Here is a 19,760-nt window from a genome sequence, read left to right as displayed (position 1 = left end):
TTGCCGGGTGATAGGTGTTGTGAGGGAGGTCCCCCGTTGATGTAGGTGAAGTTGATAATTTCGAACCTCTCAAAGTCTAGGTAGGTTGCGTGTTTTAAAACGAGAGTCCAGTTGGAAGTTTTAGAAATTTAGAAACAAACGCCTTTCTCAACGGTGTCATTCGATTTGTATCGAGGCGAGATTGTCCCACAAAAGTCAACAGTGATAACGGCACAAACTTTTCCGTTTGTTGTCAACCGTGTTGTAGACTATTTGCTACAGTTCTATCATTTTTAGATGACTCCCCCCCCCCCCCCCCACACACACACACACAAACACACACACCCGAAGTTCAAAACACTAGCATACGCTCAGGCTATCGGCAGCCCAACCGAAAAGTATAAATGCTTATTTTAGCAATTTTGAATTTTTTAACCTTGAACTTTTCAATTAAAATTATTAAAATAATCAATTCATAATTGAAGTTTTAAATGTTTCGCCGTTTCGTTATTTCATCAATACGTCACACTTTATTCAGAGAAATTTTTATGGTGATATTAATTGTTCTTGAAGTAGACAAATCAATTTCTCGTGGATTTGGCCTCTAGCCATAGCACATAGCACAAGTAGGTAGAAGTGCAGTCATTCACACTAAAATGTCCACGTATATTAGACCCATCACAAAAATTGTCTTATTGTTTGAGATATTGGTATGTTTAATTTGCAATCTGAGAATAGGAATTATATATAAGTTACACTGTATTACTTTCATCTTTATTTCCACGATGTTCTTACGTTTGTTCAGATTGTGTTAGATGAGAAACTATTAACACTGCTCAATAAGGTAACGTGTTTAACTATTCATATTATTCATATGGTCAGTTGTACAAAAGGCAATGTCGCACGTGGTCTACGCGGTCATGTTTTACTTACTGGCACAGTGAAGGTATGGTTTGATATTACATGTAGCTTGTATATTAGTCTACTGATTTATTTATTATAGTGTGATTTGGAAGTATCTTTGTGTGATTTAAATTTTGATTATAGTTTACATGTTTTTCATAATTAGAATAAGTTATGTAGGCCTATGGGCATTGTTTTTAAAAATGTATGTTGTTGTGGGTGTGGCATTTTTATAAACAACACTCACAAGTTTTTTTACGTTATTATTAAATTGCAGTAGCAGCTCATGGTCATGACCGTCTCTGGGCAGCCAGCTGGCAGCGGATAACGAGTATGGATATATATTGTTTTAGTGTACCGGTAAGTGTTTGCGATTAAATAACAAGTGAAGTATAACTTATGTAAAGATTGAGTTTTTACATAAAGGAACACATAATTTAAGCTAAAAGAATTTAGCAGATTTATTAGTATATTAAGTTGTACGCACATTTAGTTTGTTTTACTTCCCTTGGTGTTTCACTGTATTATTTTCATTTTCTTTAGTTTTCACCAGTTCAGTTCAATACAGTTTGGCTGAGATCAGTTCGTTTCTACTCAGCTTAGTAATCAGTAACAGTTCAGTACGCTGCGCGAATAGACAGCATTTATCCAACGATGATTCTTCGTCTTTCTTACTCGTGGTCCCCTACATGTGTACGCACAACACGTGCGTTGCCTAGCACATCGTTTGTTTACGAGTACTCGTGTGGCGCAAGCTTGTCCACGTTTCAAGTTAGATCCCGGAAAAAAAGCAAACTGTCATTAACTTCACCAAAAATATCAAGTGCTTTTAATTGAAACCCACGAATTTAGTCGGTGAGTTTGCAAGAAGAAATCTGTGTTACCTCTGACACAAAATGTGCAAAATGTAAATAGGCACGAACATTTATTCGCTGTATAAATATTTGAATCTGCACGCGGAATCGCAATCTTGCACGAGGAAACGTCAGCAGTGATTGGAAACCACGACAAAACAATCGTATTGAAACCACAATTACTTGCATGATATTGAGAGGATCGCTGCATCGTATTATTTATAGTGTGAATATTTTCGAATTCGTTTATGATATTTTTAATTGGTTCTCTAAAATGTATAACGAAAATTTTGCGGTTGCTAGTAACGATGTTTTTTAGGCTAAAATAACTAAGATTGTCTACATCATAGTGTTTTATATCCAAAGCTAAAGCCTATTTTTATAAATATGACAAATTTGCTAAATATTTTGGAACTGAAATAGAATGCTTTTTTTACTTCTAGATATGAATCCGACAAGAAGTCCAAGAGCATTGAAGGCCCCCAGCAAATATTGTCACTGTGGCTGTGGAGGCATGAAAGCCTACCACTGTTCAACAATTTCAAGTCTGATGAAACAGAACTCGGATGGCAAAATAGAGATTGAGATAGAGGGCAGGGCAGACACTGTCACAAGATCACCAAATAAACGGGAAACACTCAGGCCTACAGTTATGCAAGCCAAAGATGCCCCAGAGCCTGGACAATGTGTTACTTCATTAGTGTCAAATGTTTCCAATACTTCTGAACAGTCAGCTTCTATGGCAGTTGATGAAGTCAGCTCATCAAAATCAAAAAGTATAAAACCAACATCATCAAAAAAGAGACATGCAAGGAGCAGAAGGCAACCATGCAGAAGGGCTAAGGCAAGAAAACAATTTGTCAGTGGTTTACAAAATTTTCCTGAAAAAAAGACATATGTCAAGTATGTCGTACCAGCAGTGCAGACAGACTCTCTTGGCTCTCCTAAAACAAAAATACCTGTTGCCTCGAATCGGTTTTATGCCTCAAACCAGTGGGATGTTATTGTGAGCTTTGTTACTGTTCAGAAAAAGCATAGGCCAAGCTTGATACCATTATCAACTGAAGCTCTTTATTCTAAAGCGGAACCAATAAAAGACCACTCTGACAAAACTGTTACCAAACTGGAAACCCCACATCAACATGAAATCCGAAGTGACGATAGAAGGACAATGAGACGTACCATTTCCCTTTCTCAGACTATCAGAACCATGGATTCCCTTGGAGATGGGAAGGCAAAAAACCCAACAGTTTATATCAGCTGCAACAGAAGTGGGGTTTCAAGGTATATTAATGGGGAAATGTTGATCAAATGCATGCCAAATATACTGGACCATGAGTGTCGCCAGCTTCCCGGAGGTGAGTGCACATGTGTGAAAGAAGCCTGCCGAATTGCTGCTGCCTTCCAAGCTGATGTTACGCAGTCTGTTCTGAACACCTACCACATGTATCTCAAAGGAATTCATGAACAGCTATCTATGCTTTTGTCACCCTCAAAGAAAGCAGACACCTCTGCTGCAGTTGCTTCGTCTACAGCTTTATGCGAACATAGAGAAGATGGCACATTTGGTGAAAATCTTTCTTTCACAGCAGAGGTCGCAAGCATCACAGGTAAACTAGCATAACTTTCACAATTTGTCACTTTTTACAGTCCACGATTTAATATAATCCATTTATTATAGGACTTTCATTTTGTCTAATCTTTGTCGCAATAACATCATGTCCATTTGAGTAATGGAGCACAAGATTCAGTTAGGGTAGTATTCTTGAAACGAAGTCATTATACTTGGTGATTCGTGATTTTAAACTTGCATTCAATGAGATATTGAAATATGAATAAAGGTTTATTAAATGTGGTAAATGTGATTTGTTAAATGATGATTTTACTTCCCATGAACTGTGATAACTACACCCTCCCCAATGGGACCCTCCTAATCAGCATTTCATCTCTTGCCAATCATTTAGATTGTATTAAAATTTAATACATATGTTATCAACATTTTACTATCTTTCCAGAACATGCTGTCATATCATCTGGTGAACACTACTGCATTCAAGGACGCAAGAGAAAAGCAACCAGTGAACTGTATGTCCCTACTAGTGAGAACTCCAGACTTCAGGAAATTAAAAGAAAAGCTGATGGACTGTTTGAAAAATTGGATTCAGATAGGCCAAGGAAAGTGCCTTGTATTTTTTCGTCTTCATCTGATACAGAGTTGTGCTGTGGAAGTCCAAGGACAGAGTGATGGGTTTGTAGGCAAGTACCAGGCTGTGCCCACATGATTATATCTGGAAATACATTGGAGGTGCCTAATTATGTGATCAAGGGTCCACCGTTCATAAGTGTTATATACTGTATAGGATTTCTCACTATAGTTTTTTTTACTAATAAATTATTAAAAATTTGTCCTAGCTGTTCTGAGAAACATTTATATTATTCACCATTTCTACATTTTTAAAAAATATGCCCATATACATGGTCAACAATCTTGATGTTTTAAAAACTATTAAAAAGTAGCAGATACCTGCAGTAAAAAAACTTTACTAGTAGTGAAATGTTGTTTGTTCAGTTCTTTTAAATATTCACAATATTTTAAGCTAATAATTTTTTTCAAAGGACAAAATATTTTACAGCCATATATTTATTTCTGGAGTTTAAGTAAAGTAGAATTGCTTGCAATTGAACCCCTAAAAAGGAAAAATGATTTTTATGCTTTGTGGAGATTTCCTTTATTACAATCTCTCTATTCTAGAACAATCATTTACAAGATCTTTCTTTAATTTTTACCTAAATCAATGAACTATGCAAAACAAAACATGAAATGTTTTTATTCTGAAACAAAAAATGTATATCTTAAAAATATTGGTCCATAATTGACTTAACTACTTGAAGATGGAACCTAAAAAAGGGTCCATTCCCAGGCCCGCTGGAAGAGCTGACACATTTCAATTTGACACGAGATACTTGAGATTGCCCAAAAACATGTGACCTTCATCTTGTCACTGTTGACCTCTTTTCAAAAATGCCAAATCCTCCACTTACATTTGTACATAAATCTCAATCCAAATAATAAAATATATGATTTGCTTAGTAAATAACAAATGTATGAGATTCACGAGTATAATACATAGTTCACAGTACAAAAATGGGTCAAAGTATTAATGCACTGACTTTTTCAAACACATATAGTTTCAACAGACAGTCTAAAATAGTTTTTGATAATATTCAGCCATTTCTGGTATCATATCTGAACCCTGCATTACAAGTCCTTAATTTCTCATCTAGACAAGTGAGGCTAAGTCTGGTATAACTGGTATAAGTGAGTCTCATATTTAGTTTGGTATAACTCTGCCAATACACGTTTCCATCTAAATTCAGGGCTTTGTGTCAGCTGTCAGCTAAGATGGTGTAAATCTGTCCTCCCAAGATGGGGTTCTGGCTCCTGACTAGAGTAAGTAACAGCTCAATTAACTTCTTTGGCGAGTTAGTCTAGAAAAAGTCGCAAAACACATAAATTACTTCACTCAAAGGTATTTCTTAGTTTTCTGGTTAAACTGAATTTTAGTCAATACAGTATAGTTTTGAGGTAGCGCTAGTTTTTTTGTGTGTGAGTTTTTCTTTTGTTTTTCACTCTTGAACTTTTGACATATATTTTTTGGGGAAAAAAAGATACTTTTGCTTGTAAAAATATTATTTCTTTCTAAACAAAGTTCACTTAAGAAGCTCTGCAATCAATTATTCTTTATCACTGGGATTTCCTGAATGTAAATTTATTTTGTATTATAGTAATATTATCTATGTGTGCCTTGTCAGGGCTGCGATTACTTACCATATCAAACAACAAGGCAACACAAACATCATCAGCAACATTCTCCTGTAACCTTTGAATACACGCTTGCACTTTGAAATAATCTAAGTCTTCTGGTCCTAGTTGACAAGTAGTGACCACATGAAGGACAGTGGTCACTACAGCTGTCCCTGCATAGTTATTAAGGAAGTCCTTACTCATTTGCAATATGGACTGTTGGTTGTATATGGTATGGAAAATGATATAATGGTTTGCACTGGAAGGACCCATAGCACCATAAGTAGTTATCTGAAATATCATAATTTTAATTTATGAATAAAATCATCTTCAACCAAGTTCTAGCAATTATTTTCATATTTGTAAAAAATGAAGGAAGTAACACTGACATCTTACACATTCACAGATTTCATGACCAAAGATTTGCATTTTCAGTTTTTGTAATGAGGCATTATTTGGTAGAGATGGGGCATAAAAAATATCAGCTGGCTGACGAAAATTACTGACAGTGTTTGAAATATATGCGCATCTGTTGTCTGGAGTTCCTGTTTACGTGTGTAAGGTACGGTAGAGCTTGACAGTAAAAACACCTGTGTGTTTGTGTGAATACCAGAACCCACATGTAGTTTAAAATTCTGTAGTTCAAATGCTCTGCTCACTTCAGATTGTATTTTCTCAGGGCAGTTGACCAAAACAACATTCTTCTTCCAATCTGAAATTTAAAAACAACCTTTCAGTAAGTAAAGTTTACAGAATCACAATTGATAGGATACAAATGATTACTTTCCCCATTTATCTATCTTCTTAAAATAGTTCATATCAGTGGTCAGCACTTTCACTGGACTGAGATTCACTACATCCACTGGTCCAAACAGTCACTATTACCAACCTTTTGTAAATTTGTTTTAAAGATTATTGATCTGTCATTCAATGATAAATACTTCCTGAACACAAAAACAGTTTCCATTAGTGATCAATGATATTAAAACAGAGCATCTCTTGAAATACTTTTCTGACTGAAAATTAAAGAAATTCAAAATGCAAACACCAAGTATGCTCATTAATTTCACCCCCCAAAAAAGGAGAATTTATCACAAACAATGTAAATCATTACTCTATCGAATCTGCATAGACCTTTTATGGTATCTTCTGCTGCAGCCAAATCTTTCTTGAGGGTGACTTTCCACAGGGAATCTGGTCCATCAATTAGCCTCACCTTGGCCCCACCATACCTCTGAGCTAGATGAAGACATTCTGTGCCATAGTCAAAGTCATAGTCAGTGCACTGGAACATAAATCAAACAACTTTTAAGAGTAGCTGCATGGGTGTTTATTTCCACAGAGCTTTGATATCATATACTACTGGATACAGTCCTCTACTGTTGTTTTCACACAATAGACTCTTCTTGAAAAGAATATATCTAAGATAAAGAAGATGCATTGTTCAAAGTGTTTTTTAAAAGAAAATGAGTGTGGTGCAATCCCAAGGTAGTCCCTCTGTGTCATAGGCAAAACCAACTAACTCCTGGTATGGTTGTTGATCTGATGAAGAGACGGAATTTAACTTCTTGTGTGTAAAAAGGCATGAATATTAACACTTCTATAATGATTACCAACATTTGGTAGCATAATATTATATATTAAACTGGTTTAGTTTAATTCAGACCTGTAAAAAACTACAACACAAAGAGAGACTAAAAAGAGAGAGAAAATATTTAATAGATACATGTATGCTGATTTAGTTTGTTCTGATTATTTAGGTTATACTTTTAATTATCAACATTTTAAAATGTAAGCCATTGTTTTCCTAAATTATTGAACAATTCATTAACCCATTTTTTCCTTAACTGACATACCTTTTCATAGGCTGTCTTGATGATATTATAATGAAAAGCCTGTGGCATCTCACTGGCCCTATATTTAGACCTGTCCAGGGAATGGTCAAGAAAACCATCACCATCAACAGCCAGGATGGTGGACACTAGGGGACGGATAGCACCAGCGGCCTAAAGAAGGGAGAAAATAACATGACTGTAACATTGTTTATCTATCTAGTTTGCTAAAAAAACTTAAATGAGGTGCTTAATCCAACTTTTAGAAGTGTGTCATAAATGTTTGCAGTTACACAGAAGAAACACAGAAAAAATTGCAGTGACAGTTCTTGAATTTCAATCTACTAGTACATGTATGTGTGCTTACATAATGTACTATAGTGCAAACATACATACCTGTACACATATATAAATTACAAACAGAGAATGCAACAAAGTTATTTGAACTGAGGATGTTCAGTTTACCCCACACTCTCTAGCTGCCTCCACGATTTTCCACAAGATGTCACTTTCAACAAATGGGCGCACTGCATCATGGATGATGACCACTTCTGGGACTGGGCAAACTGGAAACATGAAATAAACAATATGAGAAGCAAATACTTCCACTATAAGGATTAGCTACCTCTAGATATATGACAGTGTTTCAACATCTGTCCATAGGACTTCCTCATTCTTATCATCCCTGAAATCATCTACCCCCCCCCCCCCCCAAAAAAAAAACAAAAAAAAAAAACACACACACACACACACACACAGTTAACCATTCTCCTGACCCTGGCCAATCTTCTTTCTTTTCAAGGTTTTACCTTTCCCTAAACTCTTGATTCCCTCCCATATGGACCTATGTCTGGTGGGGCCTGCTCCCACAATGTGTATCTTCTTCAGATTGTGTGTAGATATCACATCCAGTAGTAAATCTTTGTAATCATTGTGGATTGTGATCACTATATGCTTTATCCATGGCACCCTGAAATGCACATCGTTTAACGTAATTACAGGGCTGACATGGAATCTAAAAGACGCGGCAATGCTTTGAGTAGATCTGATCTGATAAACCCAGTGCAGATCGACCAGGAATCAAAACAACACCAACCTTTCGAATGCCTGTAAAGTGTATGCCACTAGAGGCCTGCTCAAGACTTGACAGTATTGCTTCGGAGTCTTCATTCCAGTTCGTTCCCCGCAACCGCCGGCGGGTAAAACCGCACAAACTAGATAATCGGGGGAATCTGCCATCCTGCAAGTCCTACACCCCTTCCAATCTTTTACTTTCACTCCAAACACACTGCATTTTCATTGTGATGTCTCATAAGTTTCACTTCCTGTTTTCATTCATCTGGTAGGTCATACGCATGCGCAACGTCGTTTTTCGGCTGTAAGATTTTCTCAGACTGTTTTAAGTTGTTAAAAAAAACTTTGTGCGCCCTTTATCCAAAATATTATATCATCAATTATATCTTTATCCAGTACATAGCTGAAAGTTCCATGTAATTTAATTCATTGATTAATCAATGTATACATTTATCTATTTTTTTAACCTTGAAGGGTGTACATACATGTAGGCCTACATACTGGCCTTCATACTGTAGTAGGCCTTAAAGCGTTTTCTAAGCCTATCCCATAAGGCTCTACCTACATGTATAATATTTCTGCCTCCGTCAAAGAATCAAAGGGGACCTCCATGGCATAATTCAATTCATCCCAAATAAAGGCTTTTCATGCAAAATGAGACACTTGCATTTAACATATGTATTAATGGCAAATCTTTGTCATTCCGGCTATCATAGATTTATATGACCCTAGGGACAGGTTTAAATGGGGCCTACCCTTCCAACGCACCGACAAGCGCCCAGCTGCATGTAGCGGTACATTTATTTTAGAAATCGTTTCTTTAGGTAAGCCAGATTGCTCTTGGTTCTGAGCCGACTGTGTAATTTTAAGGTCATTTGTGTTGATTTTGAATTAAAAAAATTGCCCAAGGTGTTCAGGAGGAAGTTTATTTGGCTCTGTTGCAGTAGATAGGCCTCCATATTACTCTAAACGAGTAGGTTATTCAGCGAAAAAAATAACATTCAGTCTTACTCTTATAGTATGGTGGCTGCAAGAACGACACTCTTAACTTTCAAAGAAAAAGTTTTTTAGGCACGTCTTCAAAAATCAATTTGAATCTAAAATTCGGTCTCTGTGGGCTATCTTTCGGTTGGTTTATGGCAAACTTGCCAATCGTAGGCCTACGTAGTTTGCAGTGGACTCTTCAGTTAACCCATTCATATGCTGGTGCTGTTTCCATTCATCACAGCTTCATTAATGCTTATTGATAAACTGATTGCTCTCTTTGCTTCACTGGGTTTATGCACTCTGCAGTACCGGTAGGAACCAATAAGAGAACAAGACTACTTAATCATAACATTTATTGCCTAGTTCATTTTCTTAACATATGGAGTGTAAGCCACATAAAATTGTAGTTTGTATTATATTTATTACAGTTTGATACCGTAAAGTACCAGGAAACGCAGCATATCGAACAAGTACCGGCTTATTATCTTATATACATGTATGGTGCATATATATATATATATATATATAGGTAGGCCTATAAATCAGCTACAGTATACAGATCCAGTGAGTCCAGGCTCAGTGGTTTATCAAAAACGATTTTGCCAGTCTAATATTAGTCTTGCTGAGATAGTCCTATGGATGCAAACATTTAAATTACGTTGACTTGGTTTAAATATAGGGCCTACCCATGGAATATTTTTTATTTACAAATACCTATCACTATTGCTGAAATTGAAGGGGTAGAATGACTATATGATCCCGCCCCCAAATATGTACTTCCAAGTCAATAATGAGTATTTTTAATTGTAATAAGCTTCAAAATGACGTACTGTTCAGATCCTTCCTTTTCCTCTTGTATATATCTAAGTCCATTTCTAATTTCATTATTTACGCTACTTCTGTTACTAAAGCATTTATTTTTTATTTCTACTGCTACTCACTACAAAGTGTAAACCCTATCACTAACATAGTTTTTCCTTTCCTTCCTTGAAATGATATTTGTAACATTTATCAGTAGTACTAGCAGAGCTCTTCCTTACTGCTGACTGTTATTTTCAAAAGCCACATTCATCTGAACAGAATCAAAAGCATATCTGTCAAATGTACATGTATCGCATCCAACGGTTTAATTGAAATTTGACATTTCATCCTAGGAATGAGATCACGCAATGCAAGACTTCGTTTAATAATGTTGAATGCGCCAGTTGTTTGACATTAACTGTTCAAGTAAAATATAAATCAATGATCATTGCGAACACGAGCTTAAATCTACAACTAAGGCACAATGACAGCTTCCTGTTTGTCAAAATCAAAATAGATGAATGTTGAACGAGATTAAAAATCAATAATCGCGATAAATGCATTTCGAAATTAGTGATGATATAATTATTAGTGTCTTTAAAAAATTCCCCAAGTAGATTAATGGTTGATAGGATGCAGATAAGTGATCAGATTTTTTGACAAAAGACGTGATGAAGACCGACTGCGTTATTACAGGAACTGTTAAAGAAAAGCTTTGGTAAGGGCCATTGTCATGAAAAGTCGTGGGGCCGTAGATAACGAGAGGGGTTGAAACTTCAGTCGTTTATAGAGGAATGCAAAATTAAAACATGAAACATGGTAATCAGATATGTGCGATCGCAGGCGCCTTGGAATTCAGATTGCAACTCAAGAAGTGAATCCAGAACTTGTCACAAATAAAAATCAGATAAATGTGTTATTTGACAGGTATTTCTTTTCCACTCATTTCCTCTTGGGAGTATATATAAAGAGCACTTTTCCAACGGGATTAATGTGTAGCTCTCCTTGATTTCTGTTGTATAGTGTCCTGTTGATTATTTTCCATTTTATCCATTTTCAATGTCGATTTTGAAAGTGTGCTTTCCTTTTTCCATGTGGATATCTACATATGTATTTTTGCTAATTTCAGAAAAGGATTTTTAAATATTTAAATATAACTGAGAGATCTCTGCGGAAGATGTAAGATTATTTGGTAACCACATATGTTTCTGGAATGTGCAAAATAACACCGTTACCCTTATCCGTGGGATAAGAACACTACATACCACCAGTACTAGAACCCTCCAGTTAAAAATGAAGAAGTTACAAAAAGCCGTCTATTAAGTCTACTAGTAGCTGCTCCGTCCAGACACAAAGTAGTTATGTAGTATGGGGCATAATGACTGCGTCCTATTGACCAATGCTATGACCCTAATGGTCACAAACTAGTAACTAAAGGACGCGGTCTTGTTTAATTATTTCTACAATGGATGCAACCGTTTGGCAAACATCTTCTTGTAGTAGGGCATGCAGTCTTCAATACACGCCTTGACCTCAGAGGGAAGCTCGTCTTGGTCAGCCTTTCGCGGGCGCTTAGCAGATGGCCCCGAAGACTGAAAAGATTTGGAAGTCATAGCGTTCTCGAACCATGGCAACCACTCCTTGAAGATTTCCATGTCCGGCTTATTGTGTTCCCAGTTAAGCATCATGGGGTCGAACTCGATGCCCGTTTTAGCACAATATGCTTTCAGTATGCCCTCTGGAATTGTAAAAAATACTTAAAGCGTGGTTTGAAAGAGCAATGACTTGTCGCACATAGTGCAAGTTGGATTGATTTCAAGATCTTTAACTTAATGCGCGACCATTTCTATGTTTCTAAGTGTACACATCATTTTTAGAATTGTTCGGTATGGTCTTTTCTTTGTTGCATGTTACCGAGTCGCTTAAGCAGAAATATAATTGTCTAAAGAATTTCAGAGTTTCACCTGTTTCTTTTTATGGAAAAACTGATTATCATTCCACAAAAAATGTGCATCTCCGAATCAGTGATGCTTGCATTTTGTATAATACTTGTATATTTCTAAACACCTTTTTGAGAAATTGATATTGGAAGTAAGTTGCCTATTATCACCCCGTTATATTCATGTATTTTAGGAATTCATTTTCACTTTCATTTCTTATGAACACAATGTCTGTTTCTGTTGATGTATGAAGCTACATGTATAATTACAATATGGAGAATCATTTATCAGGACAATTTTGTTGCTTATATCCACGCATATTTACGACATGCCAAAAGTTTTACGATTGGCCAAAGAGAATGCACACACACCTGGGTGCTGAATGAGATCGTCTGCATCAACAATGATGGGTTCCTGTCCCAGCTCATTGACTGCTAGTTGATAAAGCTTGAAAAGCTCTACAAACCCTGCTTCGGACGGGTCAAATGAATCCCAACCTATTAGATAAGAATTGGTTTATCATTCGTTAGTACATATAAAAGAAATACATAGATATCAAAAGTAATACATGTATCTGCATATAACACGAGTTGAGTATTAAGCAGACTATCTGTCACTTTAAAGGGAATGGCATTGTTGAATTGGAATACCAAAAGGAAGGCATATTATTTTTTAATTGAAAACAAGCCCATGCGTCATGTTATCTGGCTGATTATCTAAAGATACTCCATTTGTGGATAAAACAGACACGCCCAATAGAGGAGACTTATCAACCATTGGTGCCTTTCAACGTCTATCGGTAAAGTACAACATTACAAGAATGTTCAACAAAAAAACGCGAGCTTTGCTTATCCAAAACATTAAGTCAAGCCATGATTAATTTCACTCGTAATACAGTGCATTTTCTCAAAGCGTTATTTGGGTCCCATTTGTTGTTCACTCACGTAAGACTTAATCAGTGGGTACCTCAACGACAGCACGCTTAGACATCATCATGAAGCTCCATTCCCAGCGCCATTTGTAGGCGTTACCAAATATAACTGTCGATTTATAAACCAGTCTACCGGTGAATGTCCTGTGTGGTACATATTAATGGCAAAATTAGGTCCAATACGCACCTGTTAATTCCTTCTTAATGGACATTCGGTACAGAGATTTGATGGATTTCCTCGGGTCGCGGATCATAAAAGTGTGCAAATAGCCGTTGGGCAAACAGGCCACCGATTCCAGGTTGTTTGTCAAGTAGTAAGCCATGTCTTTGGCGAACACGGCTTCCATGTCTGGAAATATGAATGCTTCGTGGTTAACGCCATTCACTTTAAATAATTCATGTGAAACTGTTTTAAGAATATTGTGTCCGCACAAATGGTGACTTTAATTTGTTTTAAGTGGATAGGTCAGTGTATGAATGTTAGGATCAAATAATAGGGTCTGGACAACGAAATTACGATATAAATTGGTGCATGGGAAAAGAACAATTTACAGGTTGAACCAAATTTATTTATTTTAACTCTTGTCGGTTCATCGGAATGAACCAAATGCCAACGCAATGTAAAGTGCAATATTCTTTGACCGAAAAGTAAATCGCCCTTGTTTATCATGAATAAAGCAATATAAATGTGCCGTCCGGGTGCCTAGTTCTTAACGCGTACCTGCTGCGATCAACGGCACAGGGCACCTTATTGAATTATTTCCGTTTTTAACACGCAATGCCATGAAGATTGACTGCGCCTTTTATGTCGATTAAATAAATGCAATCGAAAAATAAATAGAATTTATTTTCTCTCACCTTGAACATCGTCCTCGTATTCCCCTTTGATGTCCTCAAAGGAGCAGTTTTCAGTGATGGGTTGATCGCCATATCTGGTGCTGACCCTTTCATTGCCATAGTAATAAGCACGGGCGTATGGTTCCAGCATCACCTGAAGAACACTTTGTTTGTAATTAAGAAGGCAATTAATGAAGGGGATCAGAATAAACTGTTATTCGTTCACAAAAATGACATCCATTTGTAAGTCTACAATTCAAACGAGTTTGGCATTTACTGCGAACAGTGTTCAAGCAAACCGCAGTTATGCAAACTAAATACCTTGGTATATTTTGAATTGCCCATTTTCAAAGAACTCTTAAAAGAGACTTGTGTAATTCATTTCAAAGTATCCTTTCCCCCATTTAATAGATTCTAGCGGGATGGCGTTGCTATTTGTAGCTCAAAATGCATTTTCAAATAAAAAGCACTTCATTTATTTCACACTTAAATGTCAATTGCCAAAAGTGAAATTAAAGAGTGATAAATCACACTCTACACTGTTACGGTAGATTACCAATGGCACCAATGAAACTTTCACCAAAACCTGATGCGTTGGTACAAGCATGGCTCTCACTAACATACATATACTATATGTACTGTATCTCTAAATGTATCAAACTACTGGTGCTTGCTTATTTACTTATGGCGGCCGCAGCCGAGATCTCACATGTCCCCAAAACTAGTAGATTCCAATTCTACTTACATCTCCATCTTAGAGACCATACTGACAAAATTGCCACCAGCAAAAACCTATTACAAAGTGATACCTAACCTTCAGGGTATTCTGAGATAATCTGACATTGCTATCGGGAAATTTGTTATCCTTGATTATTATTTTGAATTTGTTATCCTTAAAGATAATCAAACAAACATGCATGTATAAACAAAACAATGGCATTTTGTTCCATTTATAAAGTACGTGACCAAAGACACACCGGATAGAATTTAATTTAAAAAACTAATGATTTTCGCTACTTTGAAGATATGCAACAAAACCACACTTGATGATGGTTCGATACCATAAACTCAGTGAAGTAAAAAAACAAAAACAAAATTGACTTATCTGTCATATGTATTTCACTCTTTCATTTACTCTTACAACGCTGCCGTGGCTGCTCATTACGCAGAGATACGGTTCATACAGACTGTATATATTTCTGGCATAATGCCGTTTTTTTAAATGTTCACTTCGTCACTGACTCTTTTGTTTGGAAGTCTTTGAAGCTGTTTTTTGTAAAGACAACACAAACAAGTTTAGGGCGCCGGCCATCTTACGACACGCGATCCATTTATCTATCACAATCGACTGGAAAGAGAGTTGTGCATTTGGAATCACAACCTGGAAGATCATTCTTATTGTAAACTGATAAAACGTGGTAATTATGCTGTGTAGGATTTTAACGCACGTGTAAAATAAACCTTAAAGTGGATTGTATTGATCCAGTCAGGCAATGCGTTATGCAGTTAGTTTGTATTTTGGCAACTTATAAAAAAGAAAGAATTTGGAGTCTTTCAATGAATGCATCACTCATATGAATGGTTTAATTTTCTTTAACACAAAAATGCCTACTTACGCAACAAGCTTTCCTGAACGAAATAAATCATTCGAATTGTTGTAAAAATGAAAATTACCACACCCGGCATATTTTTTCAGTGAGTTTCGAGCAGAAAGGCATGAAATAAAACTCCTTTTGTGTCTGAGAGAGAAAGAGAGAGGGGGGGGGAGAGAGAGAGATGGGTATAACTATATGACCTCCACACATTGACCGATCAATCTCTGTTATACATACACCATATAACTGGACATCTAGTCATTGATCCTTGTCTCTTGTGAAAATAAGTGCCTATTGTAAAGAACAAAAGTATTTCTGTTGTCTGCAAACAGTAGGAGAAGTATGACAAACGAGAGTATTGACCTGGCAATATTGAGTTCAGTGCAATGACGCAACACGTTTTTAAAATCTTAATTGCAGATGTTCGTTCGATGATCGGGGTTAAGTACTGTAAAATAACTTAATGAACCTTGTCCCAGTTTCCACTATCACTGTTAAATACATGGCATCGTATGTCATAGTTTATGATGTTTCTATGATACACTGCTATGATGAATTGCTTATAATGTTTGAATGGTAACTATGTTTGCTTATTTGAAAGCATTGGTTAGGAAGAATAGTGTAACAGACCAAGGTAAGAGTACTGTATGTCTCACTTGATCAAAATTTCAGCCTTATTTTACGCCCGAAAGTTTTCTCGCGTGAATGTTATAGCTTCACTGTTTTCTAAGGAATGTTTTATATTTTTTTAATACACGAATTGAAAGTAAATGATATAGTCAACATTAAACGATTACTAGTAACTACTCGGGCACCGAGGTCTTCCTTTGGACATTTTTTAGTCTGTAAAAGTGAAAATAATATAAGAATTATTCCTGTTAGAGCAACAAACTTTGGTAAAAATCGATAACTCTATACCGGAGTATTATCTTAACAAACTTTCAAAACGCAAGAAAACAGTCAGTTCCACGCACAAAATTAGCGTAGGTTCACAACACGCCGTCTGCTGGAGAAAAAGGAAACTAAGGTCAAAAAGGGGAATAAAAGTTCATTTCCATTTCAAATCCAACACCTTGCCTTCGGAAACAAATCATCAATCAGTCATTGCTTTAATATATCTGTTAACCCGCCTGACCCACGAGTGATAAGGTGTAATGAAAAAACTCCCCAGCAGTGCCCGCTAGAGATGTCTTTCCGTCAACCCATTGATCATATTAATATTGGCAGCAAGTGCATTAGCATATATGTGTATACATAAGTGTGTAAAAAGAATGGAAGCCATTCTGCTTGATTTGTTGCCTTGTTTTGAGGGGTTTTTTTTAGCTACGATTGGTTACAGTCAGTAAAAACAGTACGATCATAAAAACGATAATTTGTCTTACATGTAGTAATCTAATTCTTATTTGCTGTGGCTTCAAATTAAAAAAGTTGTATGATACCAAGGCGATCTGTATCAAACAGAATTGTTTGATATTTGAAAACTTTAAGCGCAATACGTACATTGTAGATGTTTCTATGTTAAGCGTCTTGACCAATCAATGCAAACAATTTCGTATTGACTCCTACAAGCCATTGGAAATTACGCTGCATGCAGAGAAATGTGACAACAGATTTGTTTGGCATTTATTTTCAAACCGAGACAAAACGAGAAAATGCGGTATATATATATATATATATATATATATATATATATATATATATATATATATATATATCGCGTATTCTTCTTCTATATATATATCATAACGAACCATCCTACTTAAAACATCCAGTTTATAATCAGTGTTACTGTGTCAAGTGCACATCTGGTTGTTGCGTGTAACGAAAACATAAGTGATGCCTACATATAGTGTGTATACCGTGTCAATTAGCTACCTTTTATGTGAATTGTCAAACCGCCCAGCGCATTTGACAGCAAGCATTCTTAGGTCATGTTATTAATGTGTGCTGTAAAAGACATCGTATACAATGTTTTCTTATTCTGTTGGGAAATATATGGCAAACCGGGCATTAATCGTTACCTCTGCTGTCACTGCATATAAAAAACGACTGGGCACAGATAACATGGGAGCATTACCAAAGAGAAGAAACTGTAAACACAGAAGCAGAGGTATCAGAAAAGTGTTCTATGGTGCATCTGCCTGAGGTTTCCGACAATCAATTTCCCAGGCGCCCGTTTCCTGCTTATGACAGTCTGGGTAATAAAAATACGTTTTCTGAGCAGCTGGATTAAGAGATTGTACAAATACGTGTCGATTCTATTTTAAACTAAAAAGTGTAAATCAATCAAAATATGCTTTAGTCTGTTTCGGGTACTGAGCAGGTGAACGCCAAATTTGGAATAAACATGTAATGCCATAAACACCAATGCGGTTTTCCAATCTATTCCACGAAAACCGAACAAATGAAAATTATTTTACAAAATTTCATTATAACCACAGGATACCATTGTATCTCTCACGGTTTTTATAAAGCAAGCGATCTAACATTTTCTCTCTTTTTTTAAATCCCTAACCGCTTGCGACATGACCCTATGTTTTCCATCGTCATAGTATGCATGTACCGGTACTCGTCATGATGATTGACTGAAAACGAGGCTGTGCCCTACCTTCACATTTTTCTTATTCATCATTGCCCTGAAGAAAGCGGTTGAGATACTGCGGGGTACTGCCCACAGCACCACCTTCGGGATGCTTTTCGTTTTCTCTAAGGTGTCTGTCAACGTTTCCTCTTTTACTTGGAGTGGTGTTCCTATTCCTGGAAAAAAAACACAAAATAATTGCAATAAATAAGTAATTATGAAATTATAAAACATTGAAGTAAAGTAATTTTGATTATTACCTTTAATAATCCTAGATGAAAATCTGTGCATTAATGCTTGGATGATTTGTTCTAAAACAACTTTGCATTTTATGGAATATAATTCTAGATGATAACAAGGGCATTATGTCATGTCAATTACTTATCATCCACAACACAAAATTTTTTAAAATGTCGTGTTCGTACACCATTTATTTTCGATGAATAAGCCACATTGTAATTGTCTGGCAACTATTTCAAATAAATTATCAGCAGGTAGACATGATTTTATCTTTAAATTAATTTATTCGTTTACTTTTTATTATTAAATTATACTAGAAAATCTGTTGTCGCTTTACGACCTGGTGCAGTATGTTGAAGCTTAGTGAAACTGTTAGTTTCTTTTAACACATTTGTCTCTATTGTAATCTTGTCGTGCGAATGACAGATAATGCATATAGTTAAATCATATTGTCTATTTTTAGATATTTCATTTTTTTTTTTCTATATAAAGGAGGCTTTCATGGCCCGCACAAAACGCTTTGTGCCTGAACTAAAACGGTTTGGAGTGGTTCCAACATATGCCGCAGGGTCTGTCTTATATTGCGTTAAATTTTACTTATATAGCGTTTACTGTAACATCATAACGTTAGCCGGTCGCGCTTTTATCTAAAACTCGCAGGATATTCACTTTATTTCCAGAGCACTTGGTTTATTGTCCTTACTCATGTGAAAAATATTTTACGTAGAAGACATCTGCAAAATAACTGTACATAAAAGTTGTTTTCCGAAATGGAAAATGAAAATAAATCTTATCCCCACACCTGATTGTTATATATTTATAATTGACTTACGGAAGAGTGACGAATCTATATGTTTAATAATAGTTAGGCGAAGAGTTTATTTATAAACTGTTATCAAACTCGATTATTTTTTTTGAAAAACATCTAAAAATACAGAAGATGTCAATAAGGTTACCACTTGCATGTACACACCCACCAAAAGATCAAAGTGAAAGTCACCATACCTCGTCTGACGTGTGTTGTCATGATGCTAGATTTTCCGAACTCCGTCTCTGCTTGGACCGGTTATGTGGTTGACTTCACCTAAAACGGCTTTCTGTGAGTCTCCAAATTTTTTGACAGTGTCGTCTTGAATGGCTTGCTTCATGAGCTTTCACAGCTTTTATTTCGGTCGCCGGAGTGAACGCTTGAGCACTGTGTGGGCGTTCCGTAACGTCACACGTAAATTGGATAATTCCATTGCTAGAAGAAGAGGGGGTGAAAACGACGTCGACGAAAATAGCGAATTTCAAAATCATTAATGGATTTCTGTCATGTGAGATTTTAAAGGAGTATGGATTCTGGTATAGTTTTCGAGGAAGAATGATTAACTAATATCCTCCACGCGCGGAACAAGGACG

General features: G+C 36.2%; 3 protein-coding genes across 6 annotated transcripts; 1 reads left to right on the top strand and 2 right to left on the bottom strand.

Moving 5' to 3' along the window:
- Nucleotides 1-857: 857 nt before the first annotated feature.
- LOC106158034 (uncharacterized) lies at nt 858-4,291 on the top strand. Of its 2 annotated transcripts, XM_024076141.2 has the most exons (4): nt 858-925; nt 1,160-1,242; nt 2,180-3,346; nt 3,752-4,291. In XM_024076141.2, exons 3-4 carry the CDS (start codon nt 2,182-2,184, stop codon nt 3,979-3,981), a joined length of 1,395 nt encoding a protein of 464 aa, XP_023931909.2. In that variant the 5' UTR covers nt 858-925; nt 1,160-1,242; nt 2,180-2,181; the 3' UTR covers nt 3,982-4,291. The 2 variants fall into 2 exon arrangements, with proteins under 2 accessions (XP_023931909.2, XP_023931910.2); XM_024076142.2 differs by lacking the exons at nt 858-925; nt 1,160-1,242 and adding an exon at nt 1,546-1,737.
- Nucleotides 4,292-4,507: 216 nt separating this feature from the next.
- LOC106159193 (D-ribitol-5-phosphate cytidylyltransferase) lies at nt 4,508-8,734 on the bottom strand. Of its 3 annotated transcripts, none has more exons than XM_013535410.3 (8): nt 8,470-8,734; nt 8,183-8,343; nt 7,839-7,939; nt 7,398-7,547; nt 6,676-6,826; nt 6,201-6,253; nt 5,566-5,832; nt 4,508-5,225 (listed from the first exon to the last, which is right to left on the bottom strand). In XM_013535410.3, the coding sequence occupies exons 1-8, from the start codon at nt 8,610-8,612 to the stop codon at nt 5,124-5,126; spliced, it is 1,128 nt and encodes a 375-aa protein (XP_013390864.2). In that variant the 5' UTR covers nt 8,613-8,734; the 3' UTR covers nt 4,508-5,123. The 3 variants fall into 3 exon arrangements, with proteins under 3 accessions (XP_013390864.2, XP_013390863.2, XP_086854906.1); XM_013535409.3 differs by having other exon boundaries at nt 6,162-6,253; nt 8,470-8,733; XM_086998780.1 differs by lacking the exon at nt 4,508-5,225 and having other exon boundaries at nt 5,661-5,832; nt 6,049-6,253.
- A 1,036-nt stretch (nt 8,735-9,770) lies between these two features.
- On the bottom strand, nt 9,771-19,539 carry LOC106159194 (uncharacterized). The gene is made up of 6 exons (XM_013535411.3): nt 19,365-19,539; nt 18,147-18,295; nt 13,965-14,097; nt 13,294-13,455; nt 12,547-12,672; nt 9,771-11,973 (listed from the first exon to the last, which is right to left on the bottom strand). The coding sequence occupies exons 1-6, from the start codon at nt 19,384-19,386 to the stop codon at nt 11,696-11,698; spliced, it is 870 nt and encodes a 289-aa protein (XP_013390865.1). The 5' UTR covers nt 19,387-19,539; the 3' UTR covers nt 9,771-11,695.
- Between the last annotated feature and the right edge of the window lie 221 nt (nt 19,540-19,760).

This window comes from Lingula anatina, chromosome 1 (assembly GCF_051362555.1).
Source record: "Lingula anatina isolate TDL-2025a chromosome 1, LinAna3.0, whole genome shotgun sequence".
Lineage (NCBI taxonomy): Eukaryota > Metazoa > Brachiopoda > Lingulata > Lingulida > Lingulidae > Lingula > Lingula anatina.
Note: the sequence above shows the minus strand (reverse complement) of the source record. Positions and strands in the feature narration are given on the sequence as shown.

Bases quoted from the DNA above. Each gene is read 5' to 3' on its own strand.
- LOC106158034 (XM_024076141.2), top strand. From the start codon at position 2,182: ATGAATCCGACAAGAAGTCCAAGAGCATTGAAGGCCCCCAGCAAATAT. The intron at 3,347-3,751 runs GTAAACTAGCAT...CTATCTTTCCAG, and splicing joins AGAGGTCGCAAGCATCACAG to AACATGCTGTCATATCATCT.
- LOC106159193 (XM_013535409.3), bottom strand. From the start codon at position 8,612: ATGGCAGATTCCCCCGATTATCTAGTTTGTGCGGTTTTACCCGCCGGC. The intron at 7,548-7,838 runs GTAAACTGAACA...TCCCTTCTTTAG, and splicing joins AGGCAGCTAGAGAGTGTGGG to GCCGCTGGTGCTATCCGTCC. The intron at 6,827-7,397 runs GTATGTCAGTTA...TTTATGTTCCAG, and splicing joins TCAAGACAGCCTATGAAAAG to TGCACTGACTATGACTTTGA.
- LOC106159194 (XM_013535411.3), bottom strand. From the start codon at position 19,386: ATGACAACACACGTCAGACGAG. The intron at 18,296-19,364 runs GTATGGTGACTT...TTTTTTTTCCAG, and splicing joins GACAACACACGTCAGACGAG to GAATAGGAACACCACTCCAA. The intron at 14,098-18,146 runs GTAGGGCACAGC...AGTGTTCTTCAG, and splicing joins TGAATAAGAAAAATGTGAAG to GTGATGCTGGAACCATACGC.